This window comes from Echinops telfairi, unplaced genomic scaffold (genome assembly GCF_000313985.2).
Source record: "Echinops telfairi isolate 266 unplaced genomic scaffold, ASM31398v2 ScPeMD7_40;HRSCAF=151, whole genome shotgun sequence".
NCBI classification, from domain to species: Eukaryota; Metazoa; Chordata; class Mammalia; order Afrosoricida; family Tenrecidae; genus Echinops; species Echinops telfairi.
The window spans coordinates 546,003-558,895 of NW_022103938.1; the positions used below are offsets into that span (position 1 = coordinate 546,003).

At 36.3% G+C, this 12,893-nt stretch overlaps 1 protein-coding gene across 6 annotated transcripts in view; it reads left to right on the forward strand.

Moving 5' to 3' along the window:
- The first annotated feature begins 13 nt into the window (after positions 1-13).
- RIMKLB (ribosomal modification protein rimK like family member B) overlaps positions 14-12,893 on the forward strand; it is a 50,918-nt gene continuing 38,038 nt past the window's right edge. For 5 of the 6 annotated variants that reach the window (XM_004717422.3, XM_045290502.1, XM_045290505.1 and 2 more), the window contains exons 1-2: positions 14-656; positions 12,326-12,558. In XM_004717422.3, coding sequence (XP_004717479.1) covers positions 12,384-12,558 — 175 coding nt within the window. In that variant the 5' untranslated portion in view covers positions 14-656; positions 12,326-12,383. The remainder of the gene's footprint in view (positions 657-12,325; positions 12,559-12,893) is intronic. The other variant, XM_045290503.1, reaches the window with a different exon arrangement.

Consider the following 12,893-nt stretch of genomic DNA (forward strand, 5'->3'; position numbering starts at 1 on the left):
CCCCAGTATCTAACTTTTAGTCTTAGGCAGTTGACTACCAGCCAAAACACCTATCTTAGTTTTTAGTGGATAGCTTCTTTATTTTCCTCATGTTTACTCAGAATCCTTATCACATATACTTGCTTCAATAGTAGCATCAACGGGTGTGGAGAGGGTGACAACAAGAAATTATCCTTTTCCCCCTATTTTCCCTGCTCATTCAGTTGCTTTTCCTCTCCTGAGGGAAATCACGAGTAAAATTTACCGCTTATTAGCCGCATTGATGAGAAACACACTAAGTGGACATTGTTATTTCTTATGACTAATACATACCAACCAAGCCTCAGGCATTTGCTGGGCCACAAGGAGAAACTCTTCCAAATATCCCTGTTTCCCAATTTGCATCCACCTGGGATTTGCTGCTGGGGTAAGTCACTAGATGGATTTTGTAAAAGTCCCCTCCCTATGAGCCAACATGAACACAGGAAAGGGCCGGGGGAAGAGGACAGAGCAGATCGAGTTATTCCACACTTTGGGAAGCAGGAATAGCTTTTGTCATCTTCCTCTGGGGAGCAGGCATAGAGACCTAAACTGATTGAAAATGGGTGGAGGAAGAACTTCTATGCCCACGAACAACATGTGAAGAGTGAGAGAAAACCAAACATAAAGTAAGGAGGGTGAGTTATATTATACGTTGCTTGCTGACAACTGTTTTGGGGGCACTTAAGTGATGTGGATTTGTAGAGACTCGATTTTTTGGCAGGTTAGTTTATAAAGAGTAAGAGGGATTAAGACAAAAACACGTGAGAAAAGAGAGTTTTGAAATTGTCATAGCTGTTTTAAAATCTTAGGGAGCAAGGAGATTGTGATGGAACAGTGAAAAAAATTTCCCCCCAAATGTTAGCTGTACTGGCATGTGCAGTTACTTTAACAGAGGTGGAGCAGGAAGGCTAGGTATAGATTTAGGGAAATTGTATTTTGTTATTTGGAATTTTTCCTGCTTCTCGTGTTTAAAGGGTTGCTAAATAATATAGTACTTCTCAAAATACCTGAACAGAATATTTTGGATTCATATGCCACATATATCTGTGTATTTGCTGGGTTTGAAGAAAAGAGGGACTAATTTTCTGACTTCATGGTAATTAATGCCATGGTATTTTTCATGTTTTCCTTTCCCATGTTTTTTTTTTATCCTGTCAAAATTGGCCTGGAGGACAAAAGACAAAGAACTAGCCAGCTGTACTCTCTTAGAGCTGGTCTGTATTGAACTGACTGTGCGCGCGTATGTTTTAACTTCAATCAGTACTAAAGCTATGTCAGGGTCATTTGTGTGATGATGATGAGAAATATCATTGAGCTTGATTTTATTTTTTTAAAGAGAGACTGAAGGAAGTAGAAGGTTTTTGATGACTACACTATAGCCTCATTGATTGCTACATATACTTCTGCCTGGATATTTAATATTAAAAATAACTGGTTATTTGATTCAGTACAATAAACTTAGAAAAATAACTTCTATTTCTTCACTGTATTAGTTTGTTGGCCACTAGAAATAATAACAGGTAATAAAAGATGGTTTCTGTCTTCATGGAGTTTATAATGGGACTAACTTCATTGACCTTTGTACTTTTCATCGGTCAATCAGTTCTCCCAGCATTGTCTGAAGAAGTCTATCTACTAGATGTTGATGAAATATGAACCAGTTTGTGAATTGATGAATTGGCAAATCAAAAATCTATTTAAGCATTGATGTCTATTGCATTTTATTCTTTCAAAAGTGATGACATCACCAAATTGTGTTATAACGAGTAGGCCAGGCTATTCTACCAACTTTACATTTCTTACTTTGTATAGCTCCTTACATGCTTTGTCACTTGTCATGGGGTCTCCCTCCCCTTCCTGTTTAGAAATAGGGCTCCAGAAAAGAACATGGGGTTGCTGTATGTGATCAAACCACTTGTTTTATTGCTCTGCTGTTCCATCTTGGCAGCATTTCAGACTTTGATGTTTTATCAGAAACCTACATCTTGAAAGTTCATTCAGGTTTGCACAAATAGGTTTGGAATTCTCAGTTGTTAGTTTACTCCTTTGATATGTAATTTGGTTAGCCATATCTATAAAGTTTTGGGCATGAATAAATTAATAGCTTTCTAGCAGGTTACTTCATAGAAAATTTGGGAGGGAAGATACATTCCTCGTGATAAACATTGTGATGACCTTTGAGCATTGTATCTCAAGAACTCCCCCCCCCCCTCATTTTGTGCTGTTTCTGTGATACTTTGATGTAAATTTCTTCTGTTAAGTGAAATTATTAGGAATAATATATTCCGCTTAAAAAAAGTTTAATAGGTCATCTGTAACAGTCGATTTTGGAAATTTTAGTACATAAGCATCTAGGCTGCAACAGTGGGCTCAAACATGAGAACAATTGTGAGGATGGCTCAAGATTGGGCAGTGTTTTCATTCTGTTGTACCTAGGGTTCTTATGAATTGAACTAACAACAAGTTTCTAAGATAACACTTTAAAATTTTGTTTTATTGCCCTTGGTCCTTTAGAAATATGTAAAATAAACAGAATTATGATACTTTAATATCAGATACTTTACCCTCATGGGGGCTGGCTATGTTTTGTTTACTGCAGAACCTTTAGATACGGAGTAGGTATTCAAATATAAATTTAGTACCTTACAACTTTTGAGCAAGATATGTTGGGTAGTATATTTGCTAAGATGATGTTCAGTGGCATATGAGGGGACTTCATAAAATTCTTGGAAAAATGGACTTAAAAGATAAAAATTAAAAGTACTAGGAGTCTTCCAGTTTGTGGAAGGGGGGAGGGGAGTTGATAGTATTGATGATTTTATAGGCGCACCTGATTGAATTGAACAACTGAACTGTATGGGAAGGGATATATTGGAATGAGTAAGACGTGCCAATAAATTTTTTTTTTTAAGTTTGTGGAAATTTTCTAATATCTTTACATTTCATTTTTCAACATTAGTTTCATTGATGTTAACGCACTTTTGTACCAGTCATTTAGTCCATCCCTAAAGAATTGAGTCTTGGGATTTTAACCATGACAGGGCCATCTCTTTTACACTGTTAACTGCAGAAAAATAGGTGCCTCTTAAAGATTTTTCAGGAAACAAAAAGAAGCCGTAAGGAGCCAAAGCAAGACTATGATGTGTATACCCACTGATTTTACATCAAACCACTCACAAAATTGCTTTTGCTTGATGAGAGGCATGAGCAGTACTATTGTCATGATGGAGAAGGACTCTGGTGAAGCTTTCCTGGGCATTTTTCTGCTAAAGCTGGGTTAACTTTCTCAAAAGCCTCATAATAAGCAGATGTTACCATGTTTTCGCCCTCCAGAAACTTAACAGGCAAAATACCTGGAGTGTCCCAAAAAACTTTTTCCTTGACCTTTCGTTTTGATTAGTCTGCTTTTTCTTTGGCTGGGCCACTAATACTTCTTGGTAGTCATTGCTTTGATTTTGTTTTGTGTTTAGGATTCTACTAGTTAAAGCCATATTTCATTTCCTGTTAACAGTTCTTCAAAACAATGTTTCAGGATCTTGATTCCTGTTTTAAAATTTCCACCCAAAGTTACGCATTTGTCAACAGTTATGCTAGATCTGGGCATAAAAGTTTTAGTACTCAGGAAAGTTTTCTCTAATTTTTCAGTCATAATTGTGTAAGCTGAATCAATTGCAATGTCTGTGGTTGTTGGCTATAGTTTCTGCTATTAATCATTAGTCTTTACTTAAGACATCAATAACATCAATTTTTTTTCTCCTTGCAAATTGATGTGGATAGTCTGCAGCTGGTGGGCTTTATCTTCAACATTGTCTTGTTCTTAAAATGAGTTACCTATATGTAAACTAGCTAATTTCTTTTGGGCATTGTTCCCCATAAGATTTGTAATGCATTTGTGATTTCACTTTTCTTTCACTTGAGCTTCACCGTAACTTTGATGTTTGTCTTGCTTCAGTTATAGCTAAAGTCATATTGCTCTGGTAGTGGCCTTTTCTCCCTCACCACCACCACCCCCCAACACTCACAACTGATATCTTGTCTCAAGCTAGAGGTCCTATTTAGACACAACAAGTTAGGACAACTTTACCATGGTGCAGGGGGAAAAAAAATTTAGACTCAAACAGTGTGAGCTTATACACATTTTTCATGAACTTTTGGAAGATTCCTTGTATAATAGAATTATAAAATATTAACTTAAGATTAGACACTTTATGTATGGATTGTGATAAGAGTTGTATGAGCCCCCAATAAATGATTTAAAAAAAAGATTAGACACTTCTTATCCACATAATAGAGATTGTAGGCAGCCCAGGCCATGATTGTAGTTATCAGGAGTTACATTCTTTACAGTAGATAGACATTGTTTACTTAGAGTTGACCCCTGCCCTCCCTCATCTAGATAATTGCTAGAGCTATAGTCATAATAACATCCACATTCCAAGTAACAGGTGAGAGGGAATTGCCAAAGAAGAGTACAGCTCTCTGAACACAATGTAGTAAAGTAGCCCACATTTATCTTCAACAAAGTCTGGAGAATACAGCTTTAAATATGGCATGATATTTGCTAAGTATCAAATTTCTTAAGTACTAAGGAAGAAGTAGAAAAGGGATATTAAGAGTCAACTGATAATCTTATATAGTCTGTGAAGTCTATACTGTACCACCTTTAAATTGTGTGCCTTTAAGTTAACTAATCTGCTGTAGTAACTTCATTTGCGAAAAATAATACCTCAGGTTTTATGAAGATAGTTATGAAGAATAAGAAAATGTAAATAAACGTTAATGAATTATCTGACACTCATAGTCGATTTCTTTAGGTATAGTAGAAAGAAAACAAAACCTAAATCTCAATCCAGATTCTAAGACAGTTGTACTGCAGGTGGGTCTTTCTTTTAAACGGATATAAAGTATTTCTGTGTTCACAGAATATTTTGTACAGATTTAATGAGAAAGTGTATGTGGGATATGTTTTATAAAATGTAAACAGAAAACATTTTTAACCTCTTACCTATATGCGTTGGTCCAGATGTCTTCATTGCAAGAGGAATAGTCTGTAGGCACTATATTTATATTCTTAAGTAGTACCTTTCCTTACTTCATCACCTTTTATGGTTTTTGTGTAAACGGGGGTACTTTAAACTCTGGGATAATTTCATTATCTTTTTTTTTTCTTTGTGAGTGAGTGAGTGAGAGAGTGAGTCAGTGAGCGAGTGAGTGATTGTGAGTGAGAGTGAGTGTCAGTGAGTGAGAGAGTGAGAGTGAGTGAGCGAGAGAGAGTGAGAGTCAATTTCATTATCTTAAAAAAAAAAATTACTGCCATTAAGGTAATTCAGACTCATAGTGATCCCTACAGGATAGGGTAGAACTGTCCTGTGGATTTCGGAGACTTAAATCTTTATGGGAGTGGAAAGCTACATTTCTCTCCTGAAAAGCAGTTAGTGGTTATTGACAGCTCAATGTGTAACCCATTACGCCACCAAGGCTTCTCATTATCTTTTCATTCCATGTACTTTTTAAGGTTTCTTCAACTCACATTTGACGATCATTTTTTCATCTTTTGATAGGCGTACCGTATTGTTTGTGTAGAAGATGGATATATTATTTTTTACCCCCAGTCATGTATACAAACTGTATAAAACTTTAAAATATTTATATATTTGTATCAAGTGAATGAGTTATCAGAAATAGAGAGTGTATGTGCCATGGAAATTTTAACAAAATATATATTTGATGTTTCCTTTTTTTAAAAATTCATTTTATTAGGGGCTCATACAACTCTTATCAAAGTCCATACATCAATTTTTTCCAGCACATTCGTACATATGTTGCCATCATCATTCTCAAAACACCTGCATTCTACTTGAGCCCTAGGTATCGGCTCCTCATTTTCCCCCCTCCTCCCCTCCCCCCCTCCCCCCTGAACCCTTGATAATTTATAAATTATTATTATTTTGTCATACCTCACACCATCCAAGGTCTCCCTCACCCACTTCTCCACTGTCCGTCCCCCGGGGAGGAGGTTCTATGTAGACCTTGTAATCTGTTCCCCCTTTCTCCTTCATCTTCCCTCCACCCTCCCGATATCGCCACTCTCTCCACTGGTCCTGAAGAGTTCATCTGTCCTGGGTTCACTGTATTTCCAGTTCCTATCTGTGCCAGTGAACATCCTCTGGTCCAGCCGGATATATAAGGTCGAATTGGGATCATTGGGGGGGAGGAAGCATTCAAGAACTAGAGGGAAATTGCATATTTCATCGTTGTTACACTACACCCTGACTGGCTTGTCTCCTTCCCGCTGCCCTTCTGCAAGGGATGTCCAATTATTTCCCACAGACGGGACCTGGGTCCCCACTCCGCACTCCCCCTCATTCTCAATGCTTTGACTTTTTTTTTTTTGTCTTTGTTGCCTGATACCTGATCCCTTCGACACTTTGTGATCTCCCAGGCTGGTGTGCTTCTTTCATGTGGGCTTTGTTGTTTCTCAGTTAGATGGCCCCTTGTTTATCTTCAAGTCTTTAAGACCCCAGACGCTATGTCATTTGATAGCTGGGCACCATCAGCTTTCTTCACCACTTTTGCTTATGCACCCTGTTTCCTTTTTTTAAATGGTAAAATATATATAAGCAATTGGCACTTTAACCACCTTTACGTGTATAATTCAATTTAGTGATATTAATTATACTCATGTTATGCAACCATCACACTGATCATTTCTAAAGTATTTTTTAAAGCAAAAACCTTTAAGCAGCAATTCTTCCTTATTATACCCCCACCAAGAAACTTTGGGTTTTATGGCTTTGCCTATTCTAGATTATTGTGTATAAATAGGGTCGTATGATATTTGTTCTTTTGTGTTTGATTTATTGTGCTCAGCATAATGTTTTAAGTGACATTTTTGTTAAAGGATAAGATTTTGTAGATGAATTAACAAGGGGCAATCATTTAATAGGGAACATAATTTGCAATTAATGGGCTAGCTAAATAGTTTTAACACTCAATTATTATTTGCTTTGTTTTGGACTCTTCTGGAATTTTTCATGATCATCATATCCATTCATTCCCTGTACTTTTAGTAAGATCTACAACGTTTTTTGATTTAATAAACTCAGTCCTTGAGTAAAACTTGAAGTGTTATAAAGTTGGTGTTAGGAGGTACAAGCTCTTTATTTAGTTGATGAATGATTTGGAGAGAGACTCTTGGAACCTAGAAAATTGATAGAAATTCAGGCTATACTACTTTTCTGTTAGTTTAAAAGTATTGGTGATTTATTTTGGTCATTACTCCTATCTTTTCCATTAATTGACAGTGCCACTTCCAACTGAAAGCAGTCTGTCTGCTCCATCCTACCTCTGTTAACTACTAATGAGGTTTGTTTTCTGTGCATTTGCCTGTTGCACCTGAGCAAGTAAGATCATACAATATTTGCCCTTTTGTAACTGATTTATTATACTAAGCATAATGCCATAGCATGTATCAGGACTTTCTCTTTTTGACTGAATAATACCAGTAGCTATATCTCTCTTGATTTAGGCTCTAATCTTCCACTAGACTTGAGAAACTGTTGGTAAATCTCTAATCTCTTAACTCCAGTTTCCTAATACTATGTAAAAATTATGACAAAAGTTTGAGATAACAGACATGCTCAGTTAGCTCAGTATCTGAATGTTGATATAACATATAATAATCTAGAATTGCTTGATTCTGAGGATACAGAGTCAAGAAAACATAATTCTTAACGGCAGTATGATTAAATTTTAGTGGGAAAATAACCCAGGACATTTTGTAATTTGAATAATAAAAATAAAAGGAAAAATATGTACATGGCCATCTGAATATGTGTGTTGACCTTTGCTTGAGAAACACTGACTTTAACTAATTTCATTTTATGGCTTTCAATTATAATTTGAAATTATCCTTATAAGTATAATCACTCTAAAAAGGATCATTTTCACCGAACCAAATGCTAAGAATTTGTCCAATGACACTGGTAGGTCCTAGTTAGCTGAGCAAAAAACACCCTGAATTATAGTATAGTATGATATTGGCTACAATGTATATATAATATAATGTAGACTCATGGAGAAAGGATGATTTCAGGAGTCAGGGAAAGCTTAGCAGATGTTTTAACACTTGAGCCCAGAGTTCAGTAGGTAGGTAATTCTTTTAGTTTCGTTTTTTTTCTTGGAAATTTATTATTTTTAAAATTATTTTGTGTTTTGGTGAGAGTTTACATATCCAATTAGGTATCCATTTTTCTCAAAAATTTTAAAGTCACCTTATACATTTCCTGGCTCCATGAAAGAATACAATGTGTTCAGAAAGCTAGAAGTGAGAGGTAATAGAGTAGATTAATTTGAAGGCTTTTATAGAATTCTGTATGTCCTGGAGATGGAGAGAAGAAAAGTCAAATGATATTTAGGAGATGGAAGTGTCTGTGTAACTAGAAAGGTATAGATAGTCAACAGTATCCAGATTTCTGGATAAGTGCCCTACTGAATTTATTGTGTTGGGAACTAATGGTATGAAAGCAGACATGGGGGTGGAAAAAGAAAGACATATGAGAATATATGTACACATATGTGTGTGTGTAATCTACATACTCAACTTGTGGCAATAGTGGGGGGTATTTAGTTAATGATACCTAGTTGATACTGGGTCCGAGATTCCATGGAGTGCTCCTATTTGCAAAGACTTATTTGATGGGTAAGTGATACATCAAACCAGTGGTAACTGTTGAAACTTGGGTCAGGGTGAGCAAGAGGGGGTCTCAAAATGAAGTCCTGCGGATAATGTATAGAAGAGGACCAGTCAAGAGTAAAGGGTCCAAGACAAGGAGGCTGTGAAGGAATGCTTAGAATTCTTATATATCTTTTATATCAATTTTTTTATCCACAGATTTATTCTGCATTGTTTTTAATCCAAGAGTTAATGATATTATTGAAAATAAGGGGATAGCAAAAAGTTTGTGGGAAAATTCCATTATTTTTTAGTCCCATTTTTCCATGAGCTTTTTGAAGCCCCTTGTGTATGTCTGGTATTGTCAAATGTGTAAAGAATGTTGTTTTTTTCTTCTCCAACCTTTATCTTTTTTTTTTGTCCTTGTATTCAAAGTCATATGCTATGTTTAATCTAGGGGGAAAAGAAACAAAAACCCTTCCTAATAGTAAATGATATTTAATAGTTCCAAATGGTAGATTGTGATTTTGGGTTTTTTTCCCCAATACAATAATTACTATTAGGGAGGGCCCTCACTCAAAAAGGACACAGAAAGAAAAGGTACTCTTAGGCTTTCATTTTAACTTTTCTTGTTGTTCTGTGATGTGATGCCAATCTTTTCACTATCTAAATTGTCCTACAGGAAAGACTAGATCGGTTTTTAAAAAAAAAGACTAGATTGGTTTATCCTTTGGAAATTTTAAATTTGTAATGTATTGGGTAGTTTTGTCTCTAAATGCTGTGCTTTTCCTTTGGTTATAAAGTACAGAAACTTGGAATGAACTCCAAAATTTGAGGGAGTATCTAAAATAATAATCACTAAGTTAAAATGTAAGATTCTAGGAAATCTTAAGCAATGAAACAAGAATCTGTTCATTTCCTTTGACAGGGCGAATGAAGAGGCCTTTTAAATTAGCCCTGGCTAGTGGCATAGCGGGCTACATACCAAGCTGCTAACCACAGGGTTAGAGGTTAGAATCCACCAGTTGCTTCCATTGGAGAACGCTGAGGCTATCTCTGCGTAAAGATTTAAAGATTTGGAAACCAATAAATGGCAGTTCTATTTTGCTCTATAGGATCTTTGTGAGTCTGAATCTATAACTCAGATTAACTAATGTCTTCTATTGGTGTGCTTATCTCTCGAATTTCCCTTATTCAAAGGAAATACTACCTTCGAAGTGCTAATTAACATTTATTTAGCAGCTAATACGCATTTCTCTAATACACATTTAGCAGCTAATAAACATACTGTAGAAAAGTAAAGAAACAGAGGACAATAGGAGTCAGTTGACTTGAGTTTACATTCTAGCAAAGGAACTACTACTTGTATATGTTCCTGTGTGTTTCCATTTACAAACTTTATAGTTATTTGACACTGCTGGAGAGACAGTATTTTCTTATAAATAAATGCTTTTATGGGCCACCAAAGCTTAGCATTTAAGTGCCAGAAAAATAACCATTTTACACAGGACTCTTTCCTGTCTTCTCAATAGTGAATATAATGTTTTTAAAGACTGAAGATCAGCAGTTTGATTTTCACTTTATTAATATACATTTGGGCTCTTGTATTATCTGTTGATATGTGTTGTTTTTTTTTCTTGGTAGGATAGGAAAATACTTTCTGGTTGTGGACAATTTTCGTATTTTTTTTTTTTCAATTTTCGTATTTTTTAAGACATTCCGTAAAACCAACATTTTAGTGAATGGGCTAGGGCTGGTTTTTAAAGGTCTTTTCCTCATAACTAATTTGATTAAAGTTATGTGACAGTGACTTCATGGATGCTCAGTAATGTAGATTTTGCTATCATTATCTAGATACTTAGGACTACATTTATAATATATACAAAGAATTTGAACATGAAACTACAGAAACAATAAGTATATATGATTGGTGCTTCTAGTGATTGGAGATATATCAGGATATATTATTCGTGATTAGAATTTCAGCTGTTTCTGTAAATGTATATAATGGTAGGGATATAGGTTTATGTACATATTTATATGTGGGTGTTGGCCCTCTACTCAAGTGCTCCCTCAACGCAAGAACGCTTGGTTCTTATAACCTGGCATTCCATGCTGCTCACCTTCTCAACATGGTCAAACAAAATGGGGGCATAACCAAATGTGGTGAAGAAAGCTGATGGTGCCCGGATATTAAAAGATAGTGTTTGGGGTCTTAAAGGCTTGAAGTTAAACAAGTGGCCATCTCGCTGGAAAGCAACAAAGCCCACATGGAAGAAGCACACCAGCCTGTGTGATCACAAGGTGTCGATGGGATCGGGTATCAGGCATCAGAAGACCCAGAGCAATCATTGATGCAAACAAGGCAGACATAGTGGAGACCCAAAGCCCATCTGTAGACAGTTGGACATCTCCTCACAGAAGGGTTCAGAAGGAAGGGATGAGTCAGCCAGGCTACAGTATAGCACCAATGAAACACACAACATTCCTCTAGTTCAGCGGTTCTCAACCTGTGGGTCACGACCCCTTTGGAGTTGAAGGTCCCTTTCTCAGGGATCACCCGATTCATAACAAGAGCAAAAGGACAGTGCTGAAGTAGCAACGAAAATAATTTTATGGTTGGGGGTCACCACCACTGAGGAGCTATGTTAAATGGTTGCGGTATTAGGAAGATTGAGAACCACGGCTCCAGTTCCTTAATGCTTCCTCCCCTGGACTATCATGACCCCAGTTCTATCTTACAGATCTGGCTAGATGAGAGCATGTACCCTGGTACAGATAAGAACTCTGGACACATGGAATCCAGGACAGATAAACCCCTCAGGAACAATAATGAGAGTAGCAATACCTTAAGGGTAGGAGGAAGCTTGGGAGAGACAGGGGAACCAATTGTAGTGATTGACATATAACATACACACACACACCCCAACCCCACGCCTTGTGACAAACAACAGAAATGGGTGAAGGGAAACAGCAGACTGTAAGATAGGAAGATAATTTATCAAGGGTTCATGAGGGTGGGGGAGAATGAGCTGATACCAAGGGCTCAAGTAAAAATGTTTGGAAATGATGATGGCAGCATATGTACAAATATGCTTGACACAATGGATGTGTGGATTTTTATAAGAGCTGTAAGTGCCCCCAATAAAATGATTTCTTAAAATTAAAGGAATTTCAGCTGTTTCATATCAAGAAGGGATTTGTTTTCATTTTTAAAACCAGTGAAAGAGATGATCAAATTAAAGACTTTTTAGATTATAATATAGGGAATAGCATTAAACATTTCTGCTAATATGTATAATTTACTAATGCATAATTTGTTAAGTTGGATGAGAGTACTTTAAAAAGTTTGTGGTGGGAAAAAAATCTGTTACCTTTAATTTCATGCTTCCACTAACTTGTTGAGGGCCCCCACATTACCAGCCTGGTGGATAAATCTTGTTTTAACAGAGGCTGCCATTTTCCATTATTTTCAGAAGTATTAAAATTTTCATTTGAATGAAAGGGGAAAAGGCATAACTTTTTTGGACCTTTTTGTTTGGATATTAATACAGTAGGATTTATATGTATAAAAACCAAAAGCTAAGTAGATTTATTGATTCATTTGTACGTATCTTCTTTTCCATCTAGATACGAGTGCACATTCCAGAGGAAAGAATCCAGGAAAAGGAAGAGCAAGCAGATCAAGATGTGTAGCTCTGCGAATGCCAAGTTGTGGTTTTTGACAGACCGTCGCATCATGGAAGACTATCCCCAAAAAGAGATACTACGTGCTCTAAAGGCCAAGTGTTGTGAGGAAGAACTGGATTTTAGAGCTGTGGTGATGGATGAGGTGGTGCTGACAATTGAGCAAGGGAATCTGGGTAAGATATACTAAGAAATCTTTGCATTTGGCTTAGAAGAGCCTATGGTGGCATGTAAGTGGAATTTTTTTTATTGACTAAGAAAATACAGAGGCTTCACAAAGTTCATGGAGAAATTAATGAATTTTGTTCATGAATTTTTGAAATGTTTTTGTATAGGAATATAAGACAGCACATTTTAGATCATTTGCTCGCTTTGAAATTGTGGATTCATAATGAAGCTTAAAACCAAATTCGTTGCCAACAAGTCAATTCTGACTTAAAGGTATCCTGTAGGGCAAAGTAGAATTACTCCATAGGATTTTCGAGGTGACAAATCTTTTTTTTTTTTTTTT